The sequence below is a fragment of the Xyrauchen texanus genome, chromosome 1 (assembly GCF_025860055.1).
Source record: "Xyrauchen texanus isolate HMW12.3.18 chromosome 1, RBS_HiC_50CHRs, whole genome shotgun sequence".
NCBI lineage: Eukaryota > Metazoa > Chordata > Actinopteri > Cypriniformes > Catostomidae > Xyrauchen > Xyrauchen texanus.
In genome coordinates, this window is record NC_068276.1 from 35,840,574 (window position 1) to 35,859,908 (window position 19,335).

General features: G+C 39.3%; 1 protein-coding gene across 1 annotated transcript; it reads right to left on the reverse strand.

The window, feature by feature from the left end:
* Positions 1-951: 951 nt before the first annotated feature.
* LOC127659431 (complement C1q tumor necrosis factor-related protein 4-like) lies at positions 952-19,132 on the reverse strand. Its single transcript, XM_052149283.1, has 2 exons — positions 19,010-19,132; positions 952-8,025 (listed from the first exon to the last, which is right to left on the reverse strand). Exon 2 carries the CDS (start codon positions 8,018-8,020, stop codon positions 6,884-6,886), a length of 1,137 nt encoding a protein of 378 aa, XP_052005243.1. The 5' UTR covers positions 8,021-8,025; positions 19,010-19,132; the 3' UTR covers positions 952-6,883.
* Positions 19,133-19,335: the final 203 nt, after the last annotated feature.

A 19,335-nucleotide genomic window follows, 5' to 3' on the forward strand; every position in this document is an offset into this window, starting at 1 on the left:
TTGTGTGTTGCTGGGTCTTAACTAATACAAAGTTTTTGCTTTGGGTCATTGTTCTGCTGGCAAACAAAAACAAATGATCAAATCTACACTACAATGCAAATCTTCTACTGTCTGAAACAGGTTCACTTCAAGGATTTGTCTGTATTTGCTTCCATTCATGATGCCAACAAGCTTTCCAGTTTCGTCTTGCTGAAAATGAACCACAGAGTGATGCTGCACCACAATACTTGATGGTATGGAAGGTGTGACCTGGGTGTTGTTTGTACCAAACCTATAGCTTTGCTTTCAAGCATGTCATGCTTTCTTGCTTTCATCAGACCACAGCATTTTTACCGTAAGGTTTCATCACATGGGTTCTAGCAAACTCCACGCATGGCACGAGTATAAGTTGCTATTTCTCAAAAAGGCAGAATGTGTGAAGTGATGAAGGGGTTGTTGATGAACTCTGCAACCTTGTCATTTATATAGCTGTAATCTTGGTCACTCCTCTTTTCTGAGTTTTCAAATGTATTGTATACTGCAATGACCACTGATACAAAGGGTTTCATACTGCGCATATAGGAAGGTCCTAGCTAAATAAATATGTATATATGTCTGCTGTTTTAATTTGTGAGGTCTCACAAAGGCAGTGACTGAGCACATGTGAATTCAAAACCTGAAGGTGCCTATTCTGTGTCTATTCTAACATATTTAGTTTGGTCACTGTAGATAATTGAATACCTCAGTTGAAATAAGGGGAGTGTAATTGCTGTTTTCAACCAGAGGAACTTAACAATTCGGTAATTTTCAGATATTTATTTAATTCTGATATTTAGTTCTGAATTTCATTCTTCAGACATCTAAATACTTGTATTTATTTTAAACGTTTGCAAATTTGTTCTACAGGAGAAGATATCTTTGATAGGGGACTATGTAGCACAAAAGAAAAGTAAAGACAAATAAATTGTTGACATTGAGATTTTATTTGGTTTGCTTTTGAGGTCTGGCTCCTTCCTCATCAAGAATCCAGTGTACACTAAAACCACTTTAACGGTATCTAACAATCTCATACTGCACAAACATTGAAAAGCTTATTTAGCACTTTTCACAATTTTTATTTAGTAGATTAAACCCATGCACATACATACAGTAAGACAAGGCACAGAATAGAAATGCAAATGTTCACTCATGTACAAATGGATAGAAAACAAATAAATATTTACATTTTGGAATGTTGCACTTTATAGATATGCTTCTTCATCTAAATAAATCTAAATTGCCATATAGACAAAACAGCATAAAATCAGATAAATTATGTGAAACCTGATCGGATTGAAAAATATGATACATTTTCTTTCCAAAATATAAACATCAGAATTATTTTTTTCAAAATCATTAACTTTAGTTTGTGTAAATATATTTGGGATTGAACAAAAGCTGGGCTCCCAAAAGCACTAAGTAGAATATTAGCAGCATTTATAGTACCTAATCTCTAAGGCGCGTTGCCCAAAAGCATTGTGATCTAAGTAGTTTGTAAAAATGTATGTAAATTAACAAGAGTTTTGAACCGCTCTTAAGTCCATTAAGTGCAAATTAAACATATCTTTCTGGCATCTTTCTGGTTTATCAGACATTTGATAAATTGTATTATTATATTTGGATAATTGGAAAGCCATTGTAAACTATTTCAGAGGATAAAAAGTATTGAAAAAAACGCTATGAAATCAATAGGTGTCTCTGCAGTCTCCGCATGTGATGTGATAGGTCTAAATTTACAAGACACGTAATACATTATAATCTTCTTTGATAAGCATAATTGTAATGGCAAGACGATATGTTCTTATTAAACTTTAAAAAGACTTTAAAGAAAATGTACATTTAAAAGGACATATGTGTCAAGGTCCTGTCATTCTGTCAGTCTGGGGTTTTGTCTGACAGGACCGTGGCATCATCATCCCATGTCTGTCTTGTGTTTTGTGTGCTGTCTTTGTGTGAGCGCATGGGTCCGGTTGTGATTTCCCACCTTACGCTCTTCGGTCCATCTTGTTTCATGTCGGGAGCATGATGTCTTGATCCTGACTTCCTGTTTGGTTCTGTTTTGGTCTGTGAAGGGATCTGGACATTAATGCTCCATCTTCTGTCTCTTTGTTTGAGAGCACAGCTTCAGGTTTGTATTTCTCTGCCGTGCACTCCTCGGTCGGTCTCGTGTGACGTGTCTCATGTCCGGGGCATGGTGTATGGATCCTCACCCTTCTGTCTGGTTTGGTTTTGGTGTTTGGTTCCGGACACTCATTTTCCATGCCTTGTCTTGTATTGGTGTGAGTGCATTGGCGTGAGTGCACTCCTGTCAGTAATCTGTGTCTGTCTCTTGCTTAGCGCTGCGCGAAATGATCGTGAGCTGTCTTCACGTTGTGCTGAGGTTCAGTCATAGAATGTGCACTCATGCCATTCGGGTGATTTGTTGTCTTGTGAGAGCACATGGTTTTGTTTCTGTATCGCCGTGTATCTTTCTGTCTTGAATCATACCCCGCCTCTTTGTTTGCCCATTTTTAGTTTATTAGTCACACCTGCCCTGTCAACCTGTTGATTTCTCTCACTATTTTAGTCTCCTCATGTGTCCAGTGACAGTTTGTCTTGTGTGATACATGTCGGTCTCCCGTTTGGTCCAATCGGCCCTGATTCCACACTAATCTGTCCCAGTACAGCTCCACAAAGATTACTTGAGTGTTTTCCCCTACAGGGTTGTTTATGATTGTTTTTCTTCCCCTTGTGGGAGTTTATTTATTTTAGCCTTTATTTTTGTATTAATAAATTCCCTGCTTTTTGAACTCTGTGTTTGGGTCCTGAGCCTTCTCTCATGCTCTGCAATCCCTGAAAATATATAAGTAATGTGACCATAAAGTTTAAAACTTAATTGAATACACCTTAATAAATAATGAAAATATGGTTAACAGAGGAGATTGAGAGTGTGCAATGAGAGATTCCCTCTCTCTCTCTCTCTCTCTCTCTCTCTCTCTCTCTCTCTCTCTCTCTCTCTCTCTCGTCATCCTCCCCCTCTTCTTTCTTCCTCCAATGGCAGGTTCAAATCGACTATAGACTTTTTACTAGGTAGTAACAAATTGCATTTGCCAATAAGTCTACAAGTACACATTGAACTAACCAGATATTAATATTTTGACAAGTCTATGAGTAGTTCAGTACTGATGTCATTTTAATCATGTTCTGTGTGCATTTGTTCAGTTTCCAGCCAAAAAAACGCTATATGTGAGCCCCTTATTATTCATATAGCGTACATTCTCATTACATGCATTCATTGCTTCACTGTCATTAATCTCTATGTTTGAATATTAATCAGAGGTGTAGTCAAGACCAGACCCTCCAAGACCAAGACTAGACCCCTTGAGTCCAAGACAAGACCCAGACCAAGACTAGAACCCTTGAGACCAAGACAAGGCCAAGACTAGACCAAGACTAGACCCCTTGAGACCAAGACAAGGCCCAGACCAAGACTAGACCCCTTGAGACCAAGACAATACCCAGACCAAGACTAGACTCCTTGAGACCAATACAAGACCCAGACGAAGACTAGACCCTTTGCGACCAAGTCAAGGCCAAGACTAGACCCTTTGCGACCAAGTCAAGGCCAAGACTAGACCCCTTGAGACCAAGACAAGGCCAATACTAGACCCTACAAGACCCAGACCAAGACTAGACCCCTTGAGACCAAGACATGGCCAAGACTAGATCCTCCAAGACCCAGACCGAGACCATGTTTATATGGTCTTGAGACCAAGACCACCAGATCAAGACCCCACCTCTGGAAAATTCCCCTGTTCATTAACAAATCAATATATTCAATATGATAATAAGAATTGTCATTTTCATTGAAAATATGGCTGGCCTAAATTGTCTTGTGATGATAGTCATCGCTAGTATGCAATCAAATATAATTTAACATAATTTTCATTTTAAAGAGTTTGCAGATTGGTAGGCGTGGTAAGCATGGTTATGTACTTTAATATTGTTATATGTTAAAATGATAATTTTAAGAACGTTATCAGTCTAGCAAATGGGAAATAATATATATATATATATATATAAAACATGTCAAAGACAATGTGACTAATTTACCTATTGGATCATGAAGTTGTACCACATGTTTCACTTATTAATGTTTGACATATTTTGCAGGTTGCTCTCTATTTTCCAGACTGCTGTACAGAGAAATCCAGTTTTACAAGATGCCTTTGCAATCCAAATATATATAAAATAATACAACTAAAGTGAAGTGACTTGAATTGGCTAGTCCACGACAATTGAAGTCTGCATGGCATTAGTCTGATTTTCACTGCATGTACACTATTAATAATTATTTATACTATTAAACTATTCAAACAACTATGCATAAAGTTATGCACAGAAAAAAACAGTGACGAAACAAAGCAAGAAATAATGCTGATGGGAAATATTCGCAAAATTGAAAATCACATTTTGAAATAAATACGTTTTATTTCATGCTGCCAAGAAGAGGAACACTGTAAAGTCTTTATTTTGGCTGCTAATAAATAAATAGAATTAACTAATTCAGGAACACAGTTATCAGCTTGTTCCGGATGTGTAGCTGCATAAATATGGCATGCAATACAATTATAGTAATAGATCTTATTAATAGCGATTACAATATCAGGGGAAAAAATCTTTAATTATGATTTTAGTCCTACTACTGCCAATAAATAATACCTCAATTATAACAATCTTTTTGGGTCGCGCGATTACCCCGAGTGAAGTCGCAGCTTCTACATGGCAGATGTAAACTTAAATCATTAATGTTTGCTTTGTGTTGTTAAACCATGGTTCTTGCACTTATGTGCATGTGATGAGATATGGTGATTGCCGACACATGTGGTATGACCGATGCAGTAGTACTGTGCTTGCAAATTCTCAGTAATGCTAAAGATGCAGCACTAACTAGTGGCTGAAATAATAATCACATTTAATGCACTAGTAAAAACATAGCGGTCTTGACCATCAAGAACATAGGCCGAGACCGAGATCCAGACCAAGACTTTAAATGTTGAGACTAAGATCCAGACCAAGACCATGTTTATATGGGCTCAAGACATCTTGAGACCAAGACCACAAGATCAAGACCCCACCTCTGACAGCAATACATCTGAAACTCTATCTTACTAAAACCATAATTATTTCTTTAATTAATGTTTTAATAGTTAGGTAATGCATTTCTGTGCCTCAACAATGTTACAAACAACATCCATGTTTTTCAGTATTTTCACCTTATTTTCATTTTGAGAAGACCAACACCTGGACATACTGGCCAAAGTGATCAGCACCTTTGGGCCAGATAGCTCCCATAACAAAGCACTTAAGGGCTTGATTTGCCAATAACGTTGCAACTTAAGCTTTAATGATCATCTTAACTTACATCGCTCGTTATTTTACGATGGAGTAATGCCCCAAATTTCCCAAACCAGCACGCAGAAGGCTCGTTATAAAGTTGAGCTTAAGTGAAAATTATGGGCATCGGTATTGAACTACTCATAGACCTGTCTAAATATTAATATCTGGTTAGAGTTCAAGGTACTGTTTAATTGCAGCCTTACTGCCATTATGCATCATGCAATTTGTTACTACTTTGTAAAAAGACTATAAGCGAGCTGATTTTAACCAGCCATTGGAGGATGAAGAGAGAGAGGGAATCTCTCATTGCACACTCTTGATCTAATCTCCTCTGTTAACCATATTTTAATGATTCATCAAGGCATATTTACAAGTATACAAGGCTTCAATTATAATTATGCTTATCAAAGAAGGCTAATACTGTATAACGTGTTTTGTAAATTTAGACCTATCTTGTTGCATACGGAGACTGCTATTGATTTCATAGCGATTCTTTCAACACTTTTTTATCCTCTGAAATAGTTTACAATGGCTTTGCAATGATCAAAATATAACAATACAATTTATTAAATGTCTTTGATAAACTGTGAAAGATGCCAGAAAGATATGTTTAAATTGCATTTAATGGACTTAAGAGCGGCTCAAACTACTGAGATCGCAATGCTCTTGGGAAACGCGCCTTAGATATTAAGTACTACTTAAATGCTGCTAACATTCTACTTAGTGCTTCGGGAAACCCAGCCAAGTTCTACTTCATAATGAGCGATCTACGTACTTGTTTGGGAAACTCCATCTTAAAATAATGTGCAACGTTAGTTAAGATGATTGTTAAAGCTTAATGTTATCAGGAAACCCAGCCATAGTCATTGTTCCAACTTTTAGCTTGTTTTCAACAGTTTCTGACTTTTTAATTTGCAGAAGCATTCTTTATTTTAAATGTGTAGTGCTGTTCCAATACCAGAAGATTTATTGGAGAGTAATATTTTTCCATCACATCTGTTTTGGTGCCACGGTCACTAATCTTACAATTGTAATAATAAATGAAAAAGCAGAAGACAGAGCTCCCGTGCAAATCTTTCGTGCAAAAGCTTCAAAGACAACATAAATTTCTCCTATTTGAGATTGCGTGCATTAAATCATTTTATTTTGTTTTTAAAATGACACTTTTGTGTCATCTGATTATACTATTCTGAGAACTCAGCATCGAAGAACTGAAGAATTTGCCAAATTGTTGCAGGTGCTTCTTGCTTGGTTTATTAATTTCTTCCCAAACATGATAAATAGTAGACAAAAAACAAGAGCTTGGGAGATTTTGGAATAGGAAGTCTTAAGAAGCAAACCAACAGTGAAGACTTCTGGTTTCTAGAATGTAGAAGATTAAGTGCAGGGGACTCACAGTCTTTCTACACAAACACTGATCAGTGAGCACCCAACAAAACCCTTTGCCTCCCTAAAGGCCCACAGACAGACTGTCTTCTAGACAGGCCTACAGTGTCTTATCGTGTTTCTGCTGCTTAGGAGGGCTTCGGTAGAGCTCAGGGTACACCAGGAAGCCAGTGAAAGTGATATACTTGGCATGATTACTGTAAGCACCAAATCCATCTCTCTGGTGGCTATAGAGCCAGACAGTGTCCCCATACTGCAGTGATAGCATCAGACTCTGGCTCTGCAAGGCCTTCTCAGTGTCGCTGTCATCGTAGATCATAGTCTGTACCTCCAAATGGTTTTTCATCAGCTTCACTGACAGGGTCTTATGGGGCAACTTGCCGGCATTGAATGAGAAGTAATAGGCTCCTGGCACTCTGCATTTAAATGTACCAAAACTCATGTTGAAATCATTTCCGATGTTTACAAATTCTGTATCAAAGGTGATTGGTTGGTGCTCGGGGAATCCTTGATCCACTCCCACAATACTCTGAGTGCGGCCCACTGAGAATGCAGACCTTGTGTCATCATCTTCCTCTACATCTCTCCCATCCTCCTCATTCATCTCTTCATCTCTTCTCTCTTCTTTCACACCTGTGTCTTTAGTGATTGTATTTTCATTCTCAGACAGTATGTGATCACTGATTTTCATTGGATGATTGTCACTGTTATGCTCCTTGTGTGTGGGCTCTTGGTAGCCGTATACATCATTGTAGATGAGGTAACCATTAAAAGTGGTGTAATGACCTGTGTTGCTGTAGATAGCATAACGAGGGTCTCCATGGAGTCGAAGCCAGACAGTGTCTCCGAAATCGAGCTGCAGCATGGCACTCTGGCTCTGCAGTTTCCGCTCTTCTCCTGCATTGTCATCATACACAATTGCCTGAACCTCGTTGCGGTTCTTCATCAGCATGACTGACAGATCTCGACTTGGGAACTTGCCCACTGTGAATGAGAAATAGTATGCACCCGGTATCCTGCATCGGAATAATCCGGCCTTCGGATCAAAATCACCTCCAATGTTGACGTATACCTTGTCAAAGGTGACAACCATCTTAGACCCTCCCTCCATGCTGCTGGTACGTGCCACAGAGAATGCAGATCGCAGCTCCAAAGCATCCGACATGTGGGTAAACGCCCATGTGGTGGTCACATGACATAGAATACACAGTAGCAGGGGCCTGGTGCCAGGCAGCATAGTAACTGCAGAGGGAATAAAGACAGACCAGTGTCAGGAACACAGGACAATAGTTCTGAAGCATCCGAAGCAGTGAACATTAAAGGAGAGGTATATTTTCTATTGCACCACCAACAGAAATAGCAAAAATAAACATTGTTTTCAAACTGTTTTCCCAAATACATTCCTCCCAAAACTCATGCCATTGTCTGTGTCAATTAGCGTGCTTACATGCACGTTCTTACATCAATTACGTTTAATAACCCAACAACATGTAAGGTCATGTAAACCCCTTAAACGATTTCCCTTTATTGGGTTAAGGTAATAAATGGTTTAAGCATACATTGATCGACACAGGGAGATTTTTGCTTATTAGCCCAATATCGCTGTGCATGGCATGTATACACTGTTACCGGCATTTGTACTGGCTTATCTAATGTGTGCAAGTTTTTTGCACTTGACAATTTACACTTTGACATCAAAAGTAGACAATCATAGAATTTCAAATCTCACATGCTTTCTTGCATTTTCAGTTTTTTAAATGTGCTGAATTTTGGTAGTTATCTACTTAATTTTGCTGTGTCTTGCTGGTCTGAATGCTCATGTATACCAGTATTTGAAAGCAGCACAAAGCCAGTGTTTTTATACTTTTCAGGGTAATTCATCCTAACTATGGTTTACTTATAGTTATCTCTGCTAGGTGGGGCATGAGAAAATTACACCCATTAGCTTTAAACAGTTCCTTAACTCATTAAAACTCTTATTTAAATTGAGCACTTTTAATTAAGCATGTGAATGATAGATGCTACTCGTTTCCAAAACACCAGCTAGAAAAATAATCCCTCTCAAACAATCATTATGCATACAAATGCCAGCAGGAGGTAAGATCAAAACAGAACAGATCACTGCCTTTGGTAGATACAGCAGGATGAGAGTGGTATTATCAGGCCCTCTCTTTTCCCCTGAGATAAATGTTAATAGGACACACATTGAATCAGCACATCTGTAGAACACTGGAGGTGACAGAACAGCAAATTTTCACCTCCTATCTTATAGTGTGTCTAATATCATTTTAAACCAAAGAGGAGAAAAACAAACACGTGCGTATCATAATGCAGTTATGATGCATTTTTGTATAGACTAGGAGAGCTACTCCAAAGTGAAGTGACCCTCACTTACTAGATCTTATCTTTAATGTGTGATTCATTAAATTATTCATATTAATGGTAAGCAGTGATTGTTCAGTGGTTGTCATATTTTTGCACATAGACTGCAAATGAGTTCAGGCTGCATTTAGCATATCAGTTGAACATACTCTGAAGCAGAGATTGTCAATCTGTGGTTGCTGTTCCAGCCCTCCAACCACTGCCTGGGGCGGAGAGCAATGTATATTGCAGGCAGCAGGTGATGCAGGGGTTCAATGAACCCACATCATAATAAATAGACCAAGCAAATTATATTTAAACAAAACATCAATGCATTCTGACTGCTTAATGATATTTAGCAGGGTAAAGTTGAATACAATTTCAATATTTATTAAATATTTGCTTATGGTTCATTTCAGATTATATGAAAAGTCCACACACTGTGCTAAAACGTCACTAGTGGACAAGTGTTCAATGAAACTGCCTTGCATGTTCTGTCTTAAACACTTATTTAAAAAATATTTACACATTCTAAAGATTGTAAATTGTAGGCATAACTTACACTTTAATTGAATTAATGAATACTTAGACACCTCTGACATTTTAGTACTGCGTGTGTGGCAGGGCGGGGCCGGATCGTGATGCTACACGGCCCCTAATCAGGCTAATTAAGCCCTTGAGAGGGATAAGAGCGACCGGAGACAGCAGTGCGACAGAGAGAGAGAGATTTACGGGCAGCTACCAGTCTTTTTGGTCCAGTTTATTATTAAACTATATATATTGTCAAGCCGGTTCTCACATCCTCCTTTCCATTAATCCCTTTACAGTGTGGAATTTGCAGACAGTCCCTTACAAGGCAAAATTCTCCAGCTACAACAAGTGTTGACCGTTTCATTTCACTGTTTTATGCCTGGATAATATAGTCTTATATTTTTTAACATAATTGTGCTAATGATATCACTGTAAAATTGTCTGTGCCAGAGAGGAGAAAGAAAGGAGAAACCAAATGTCAAACAAATAACAAGTCAACAATGTCTTGAGATAAGGTATAAGTTCAGTGTTAGCTTCACATCTTTGGACCTGCCAGCTCCAGTTTCAGTTCTACTTAATGTGGATTATACGTTTTGGTGTAAATGTAAGTGTAAGTTAAGTTACTATTATAGTGCAATTTCCCACTTTATTATCACGAAACCAGATCTAAATCTGATTTTCTGCCTTATTGAATGCACCTGAGCCCAACTCGTTATAGATCGCTCTAATTTGGCAAGCATTCATTATATAAAGGAAATTTGTATTTGTATCTTTCGGGTTTTCATTTCTGGAACAAAATACAGTACACATTTATGTTATTTATAATGAGGCATTTTTTCCTATGCTATTTTTTAATTTAATGTTTTGCACTGTACAATACAGAAATGAGACAAATGTAGCATAAGAAGTTTGGCAAAACAAAAACTGAAGTGACTATGTTGAAACAGCATGCTTGAACAGATGTAAACAAACAGGTATGAAGAAACAGCAGCTAGTGTTATGCAGGGCCACACCACACCTGCAATTGCAAATTGATCATGAATGCACTTAACATAACATTACACTGCTGCGTTGAAATAGCCTCTTTGAAGTGCTTGAGTTTTAGTTCAATGGCATTGAACTTGTCTAACTATTGTATTTAAGTCTGCACACCAGAGCATAAGGTAAAAAAAAACACTGTCTTACCGTGAAGTTGAAACTTTGATAAAAACAACCTGGAATCATGTTTAATGGTGTAACAGTCATGAAACACAACGCAGGTGTTTCGAGATGCATTTAAGTTATTTTTAACTTTACTGGGCCATCCCACAATGGTGTTATTTAAGTAAAATTACGAGAATAAAGTTGTAGCATTATGAGATTAAATTCATATGAGAATAAAGTGAAATTTATAAGAATTAAATTATAGAATTTTTAGATTCTAATATATTTTGAGAATAAAGTAAAACTAAGAGAATATTATGTGTGAATAAAGAAGAAATATATATAAAAAAAATCTGTTTCAGTGGTGTTCTGTTTTCCACAGTTCCGTCAAAGTCGTTCCAGTGTTTCGAGCTGAAATACACAAACTTAATGCTTCAGCATCCTGATTCCTTGCAGCAGTTTGGCAGGAGTTTTGTATCCTTATAAGCTATTGTTGATATTTTGTGTATATAACAAAAAGAGCCGCTTATGTGTTCGCATCTTTTTAAAGATGTTGTTCTGTAAGTGATCCTTATTCGTGGGACATATCCCACCGTAAGATCAGCATGAGAGCTGCATTCAATGTCTGGGCCGCACCCATGCAGAGACGGCTCTTATACAGACAGACTGCCCTCACTGTGAGGGCATGAGTCTCAAGATGCTTTCGCTCGTGAGTTGTCCTTGTTCTGAGGAACGATTCAGCCTCCCGTGCCCTCCCACCCGACTTTTCTGTGACACACGATGGATCACAAGATGAGGCACAGTGGGGCTGTGAGGTTGAGCAGGATGAATTTGAGGTGGATCTTGTGATGGCACATGCCCTGCAAGCCCCTCAATCTCCATATACAGCTTCTATTCCAATACAGAGCGCACAACCTCATCACGTTCGGCAGTTCTGATGCTGGGGATGATATCATGTCTCTCACTGCATCTGGTGAGTGGTCAATGAAGAACGTTGCCGCCCCTTCCCCCAGCCAACAGCTTCATTAATGCAAGAGATGGATGTGGAGGATGTAATCATATTTAGAATAGGAATTAGCAATAAAGAAATCCTTGGTCAGTTTTTATTAGAAACAGATCTGCCCCCTTCTTCCAGAAGGCTCACAACGAACTGACAAAATCCTGGCACATGTCCTATTCAGCTCACTCGCACAGCAATTCCACTCTCCTCACTAAACTGGACTACGGGGAGGACAAATGTGCTAAAATAACCCCCTGTGGAAGAGGCACATCTCTTCCCGGCGAGTAGTGGGATGTGGCAATCACGCCCATTTTTATCCTTCCAAGCCATGTTGACAGACGTGCGCTCAGGCTGCAAAAGCATACTCGCCAGTGGGCCAAGCTGGCTCAGCATTCCACACAATGGCAATGCTCCAAGTTTTCCAAGCTAAGCTCCTCAAACATTATGCAGGCCATTGGCAAGTCAATGAGCAACCTGGTGGTTTTGGATTGTCACATCTGGTTGATCCTCACAGAAATTGTGGAAAAAGCCTTTCTATTTGATTTCCGGTGTCTCCAGCTGGCATTTTCGGCAGCTCTGTGGATAGATTTGCTGAGCGCTACGTTGTAACTCAGCAACACTCACATGTGACATTTTATGCCCAAACGGAGCAGTACTTCATCAAAACCAGCTCGAGCTCAGCGCAAGCCCCACATCGAGGGGAACCCCGTGCAGAAAAAGCACCCCTGATGGGCACAGCCCTATGAAGCGGAATGCAGAGCTCGCGTTCCCAAAGATGGCACACAAGATTGGAGACACAAAATGCTTTTCCCATCTTCCCCACTGCTGTTTGTCGGGAAAGGAATATTGTTGTTCAATATGTTGTTAAATATGTTGTTCTGTGTTTCACATTCAATCACATGCAATAAAGTATGCAAAAAAGAGTACAGCGCTAGTTGTACATGCACCAGACACTCACACTGTAACAGTTCATGGAAAGGAGGATGCTGGGGCTAGCTTGACAAAACACGTAGACATTTATTGTTGCACTTTTCAGTCGCACACAATAAGGCCACTTTTCGGCAGTAAACAAAAGGTTTGCTTTTCAGCTTCACTACACATAAACTCTGTTGACTTTTCAGCTCAATGCACAAACAGCTAAATGCATCTCTCTCTCCCATCTGCCACTCTCTCCTCTCGTTATGTACTCCCGCCACCCCTCGCTGGAACGTGAGACCGGTGTAGCACGCAGATAAAATTAATTCCCTACTTATCTTCCCGGCATCGCTCTACCCAGACACCACTTGTCTCTACCCTGCTCACCACACACATTTTTTTAATAAAGAGCTCGTTCCCACTTCAAAGCCCATACATTATGCACAACTGCTTCACAATGATGAGCGGCTACTTATATCTAACAATGAACAAACTAAAATGCCCTCTGGGTCAAAAAGGTCAAAAAGACCTTAAGGGCATTTCTGGCTAGGTGCTAAAAACAATCGAACATGGTTATACGATCCAATTTGCACGTTGGCCACCCCGTTTCAACTGTGTTCTGTCTTCCATGGTTCTGTTTTTCGAGCTGAAATACACAATCTTCATGTGAACGCGATAGAGGTTGTTTCAGATTAATTAATAAGCCTGCTGTGCCACTGTACGAATGCGTGGCAAGCCCTCATGGGTGTGTCAGACTGGGTGATTAAAACAATCGAGCTCGGTCATACAATTCACTTTTTACACCAGCCATCTCACTTCACCGGTGCTTTGCAATATGTGGTCCGACTACAGGATGTACCGGTGTTGCACACAGAGATTCACAGTCTCCTCGCAAAAAAACGTGATAGAGACTGCCCCAGACTGCGACACACACAGCAGGATTTACAGCCAATATGTCCTCGTTCTGGAGAAGGACGGCGGGCTTCGGCTCATTCTAGTTCTGAGACTCTTGAATCACGAGCTCACGATGCACGCATTCAAAATGCTAACTCAGATACAGATCTTATCGCACATCTGTCCTCAGGACTGACCTCAGCTACTGATAGATCTGAAGGATGTGTACTTCATGTGACAATTGCACCACATTAGAGGCAACTTTTTAGATTTGCATTCGAGTCTGTCTCTGGCTCCCAAAACGATTCGATGTGGCGCTTGCCCCATTGAAAATAAACTGTGTGCGTGTTTTGAATTATCTCGACGATTGGTTATTAATAGCCCAATTAGAGGCACTACTGAGCGAACACAGAGACTTGCTGCTTTGCCGTTCGAAAAACGTGGGTCTGAATGCCAGCTGGGTGAAAAGCACACTTTTCCCAATTCAGTAAATCTCCTTTTTAGGCGTTCGTCCATTCTTCATTGTCTGTCTTAATTCAAACTGGAAATACATTACCACTGAAGTCATTTCAGAGAATGCTGGGTTTTATGGCGGCAGCATCCGCCGTCATACAGTTAGGTCTGTTACACATGAGACCTCTCCAGTACTGGCTCAAGTGATGTTCCACATTGTGCTTGGAGCCTCGGGCGCATGAGCATCACGGGGACTCACCTCTGTCTGACTGCTCAAGCATAATTGATAGAACCGGCCTTCTACCAACAAGGTGTTATGCTTGGTCAAATTTTCAGAAGGAAAGTGCTGACCACAGATGCATCCAACACAAGCTGGTGTACGGTGTGTGATGGACAGGTGCGAAACGGGTGTGGCATGTCAACCACCTAGAGCTCCTGGCTGTCTTTTTAACTTTGAGAGCTAATCATTCTAATATCGTGAATCACCACATTCTGATTTGTTCAGACAACACAACAGTAGTGGTGTATATAAGTTGCCTGGACACTCTGGCCCACGTTTGGCCGGCAAAACGCAAGTATGTGTTTCCCCAGGTGCACCTCCTTCATTCTGTCATCAGTCCGAGTGGACATGGAAACAGTTCTGTTAATTGCACCTAAATGGCCCAACCAGTCCTGCTTTCTGGGGATGGAAGAAATACTGGATGATCTTCCATGGAAAATACCACGGAGGAGAGACATTCTCTCTCAAAAAGCCTCTCTGTGAAGCCTACACATGTGGCCTTTGAACGGAGCACAGTGGACGAGCCAGAATTGGCTCAGTCGGTTATGAATACCATTTTACAGGCTAGAGCACCATCCACGAGACGCCTTTACACACAGAAATGGAATGTGTTCACTTAACTGAATGTGTTAATTTGTGCTTTTCACATGGCAAAGACCCAGTGAACTGCCCCATACCTGAAATTTTACATTTATTCAATTTGACACAGGGCTCATTCCGTCAATATATCTATATCTGCGTATCACACACCTGAAGCCGGCACCTCTGTAGGCAAACATGATTTAATCATAATTCCTTATGGGGGTGGGGTGACTAAATCCCCTTCGCACGGCTACAATCCCGACTTGGGACCTAACTTTGGTCCTAAAAGTGCTCACGGGCCTCACTTTGACCACATTACTGCTGGCTTTGGCCTTAGTAGAATGGGTCAGTGATTTGCAACCACTGATAAATGATATTTAAATGATAATGAAATGAATTTGGAGTGTGTACGGATAATGTACGGAGTTTGGTCCGGGTCTTTCAAAAACACTGTCAGACACAGGAAAGGCTACGTGACGATAAGGTTCTAACCATAAACTCTATCTAATATTGACTAATTTAACATTTGTCATGAGCCTGTTTGTTTATATATTTTTAAATAAAACAAATTTACATTTGTACTCAAATTCTGTGAATCTTTGGTTGTCTTTAATAAATTGCATGTCAATTGCATGTCTGCAAATTTTTATATGTGTACAGGGGACAAGTATAACCCCCCTACACACACATTTCTGTATTACTTTCTGTTTGCTCTCCATAGACTTTCACAGCAGATACAAATAAGTGTTGACGGTGCCTTCAGCATGAATTAAGACATGAAAAAATTTACTCAGCAGCTTTAATTTGATTTAAAGTTGGATGGGGACTCATCATCCTTCCACTCCATTGAAATATGAATAAAATTGTAAAGAGAATAAAAGAGTTTTTTGCTCTTAATGAGATCTCCTGAGACACCAGAGGAGTTAAACTTTAAACTTTAGCTGTACACTAAAAATAGAACGACAGCTTTTTACCATTTTAAGACATTTTAATAATATTCATTTTCAATTTATGAGTAATTCAACACGTGTAGATGGTTATATTTTGAGATTCAAAAGCATGCTTTTACACCCCATATTTTATCTTCCTTAAACAATGATCTTATACACAAGAAGAATGTTTGCATTAAGAAATAGATTTTCCATGGGTATGTGATCTTTAATTTACACATTTCAAATTCAATGGCTTAGTATCGTGAAATTAATTAAAGCATTGTTGTTAGATAACTTTTTTTTTTTTTTTTTTTTTAGCTATTTTTAGTTGAGCAATGTTTTGAGCATGAGGGTGGGGGACATCAGTATTTGTCAATGCCTTTCTCATGTTTTCAACAGCACTTCTTTCCTCACCAATGCTGAACTGCAGACTCCTCTGAGTACATCCTTCAAAGTAGAAAACATTCAAGCAATAGTTGACCAAAAGTGTGTAAGAAAACATGCATTTATAGATTTTCGTGATTTTGGAAGGCATTTTTGCAATATATTGATATAGTCAATCCCATTTTTAAATAGTTCTCAGCTGGTTATAGGTTCCATTAGCTTTTCAATTCAGTTTTAAAGTAAAACAACTGTAAATCTTTTAATGTCATTAGTAAGGCAACATAAAGGGTCTCATTTTGATACTGGTGTGTTAGAGCACTAAATACTTCTGCAATTGTAAATATTCACCAATGAACATTTGCTCATGGACCAATGCTAGACTGCTAAAAATATTTAAAATATTTTTGTCATGTTTTACAGCAAAAACATAGACAAATTCTTAAAACAATGAATTTACTTGACAAGAAAAATGGCATAAAAAATTAAGTCATGTTTTCATACGTTTTATTTTTCTTACACCCATTAGTGAATAGTTTTTTCTTGTTTTAAGCATAGAAGTTCACAAAATATTTGTGCTGGAAAACAAGACAAAGTTACTAATGAAAACAATTACGGAAGTCAGTCTGCAGCATTCTGAATCTTTTGCTGTGAGAGGTGATATATTATTAATACTCAAGTAGGTTTACCCGCTGGGTATTGCTTTCAAACCCAACAGAACCACTAAACTGATTTAAAAACAAACAAACATTTGATTGCAGGTAAAGAGGAGGGAACACACTCAGCCTGAGTTTGAGTGTGAAACTCCTATCTGTGTATGAGGGGTAGTATGTGTGACAGCTATGGTGTTTAATGAGGGTCTGTGGAGTATCGGCATACACCAGAGCCCTGTTAACTCTCTTTCTTTTTCTTTCCCTTACAGCCCTTGGTACCACACTCTGATACTGACACTTTCACTGAACCATCCAGCCAGAGCCGCACACACACCCTGTATTCTGACAGAGTACACTAGAACACACACACACACACACACACACACACACACACACACACACACACACACACACACACACACACACACACACACACAGAGAGAGAAACACCTACAGCAGTCTTTACAGAAACAGAGGATGTATATGTCAGAGATAAGAAGGAGAAAGAAAGGGATATGGTTTGATGAGTGAAAGACAGATGCAAAAAGGGCTCTCCATTTTGATGAAAGATAGATGTGTGGAACCTTCGAAATATTGGGACAATGACAGTCACAACTCTCTAATCTTAATGAGGGCTTGAACCCAGCAGATGCCATCTCCTGAACTCCCAGTGACTCATTATCCAACATTTACAGCATTCCATTACACTAATAAGAGTTTGTAAATTAAATCACAATCAATTTGAATAGTTTTCATGCATGAATATTTCATTGTCATTTGAACCAGGCATATGGAATTGGGTAATGATGTAGCTTGACTGCTGCCCTATCTGTGTCTGTGTAATCTGTCATTGTGACATGGGTAATGACCCAGCATACGGACATCCTGGTGCCAATAAAATCATCTCCTCTTCTGTTAGACTATGACAAGAATACTTCCTTCACAGCCTATTGTTTTATCACCTCTTTCTATATCTCAGTACCACAAGAAGAAAAACAAATTTGTTTCAGTGTATTTACAGTAATTACATTCCTTCAACAAATACATGGTTAATTAGTTAAAATGTCCTGGTATTAACAGTGATTTTAGGGCACTTATTAAGCATACTGAAACTGTGCTATAAATACATAGGATGTATAAATCAGGTATCATTGTAAGCAATAAAACAATATCAGTGTTATTTATCCTTACAATAGACTATGTGCATTTTCTCTCTGCATATCCAATTAAACATGCCATGGTTCCTGAGGGAGGAGAATATGAATCAAAGGTGATCAGTGTTTTCATTTATATTGATCTTTGCACAATACCCCAGTTTTGATAGACAGTGCGAGTAGAAGAGCAAGCACATGCTTGGATTTAATAGATAATGAAAAACTGAGATTGTGCTGTAGTCTTTCTTTGTCTTAACCAACATGCTAAGATCTATAAATAGGAAAACAGACATTTATCGGGAAGCCAGATAGTCGGCCCATACAATTTTATCTATGATCTTTATATTCAATTTCACTGGACAGCAGGTAGATCCTAATTCCAATGGCTTGCACAAACACATGCGTGCAGGCTGATTGGGTTTATAGTGTCTTTGGGGAAATCTCCCTCTCAGTGCAGATCCATATCAGATCACTATCAGCAACAAAGAGCCTCTCTATAGCGCTCATTCTCTCTCACACTCAGTCCAAAGCTGATGTAGAACTGAGCATGGGGAGTGTGTGACCTGGCGTTGTCAGTATCAACCCCACGTGTGCTGTGTTCAAAGCATTTAGCCAAAGGTTTATCTGTGTTTCTGCTCTGCTCTCTGCTAGATTCCACAATAACAGCATCAGCATCAGAGAGAGCCAGATAGACCAAGCGAGGAAACCGATAAGTATATGAAATATCCTCATCTCATAGGATTCAATTGTTATGATACAGTAGGATACAGCTGCAGTATGGAGAGGTACCAGATTCATTGTAAGTGTTCACGTCTATAATAAAGTATTTGTGCAGATCAGATAAAAGATGAATACATAGCAATGGGGTGCGATCACCACTGCATCACAAGACAGAGACAGTGAAGGAGAGATAAAGAGAGATCAGATCTAAGAGCTGTTGTTCTTACCTGTGTGCTGTGGGATGCAGTAAGCTGTCTAGAAGTTCTCTCAGAGGGCTGAAAGAAGGAGTGCTCTTTCTCTATTTCTTTCTCTCCCTTTATTCTTCCCCCCTCTCTCTTGCTTCCTCTGTGTGTCAACCTGCTGCTGATATCTGGTGCAGCATACACCCACACATTCATACACGTGCACATACACACACGCACATAGACACACACACGTACGCTCTACAATACAGTCATTGAAGGCTATAAGAGCAAACAGGGTGCTACAATCTGATTGGGAGGGATTCTAGATTGACTATCAACAGGGAGACTCTTGGAGCTGCTGCCTATGT

What these genes read in the sequence shown, in the direction of transcription:
- LOC127659431 (XM_052149283.1), bottom strand. Translation starts at nt 8,020, where the DNA reads ATGCTGCCTGGCACCAGGCCCCTGCTACTGTGTATTCTATGTCATGTG.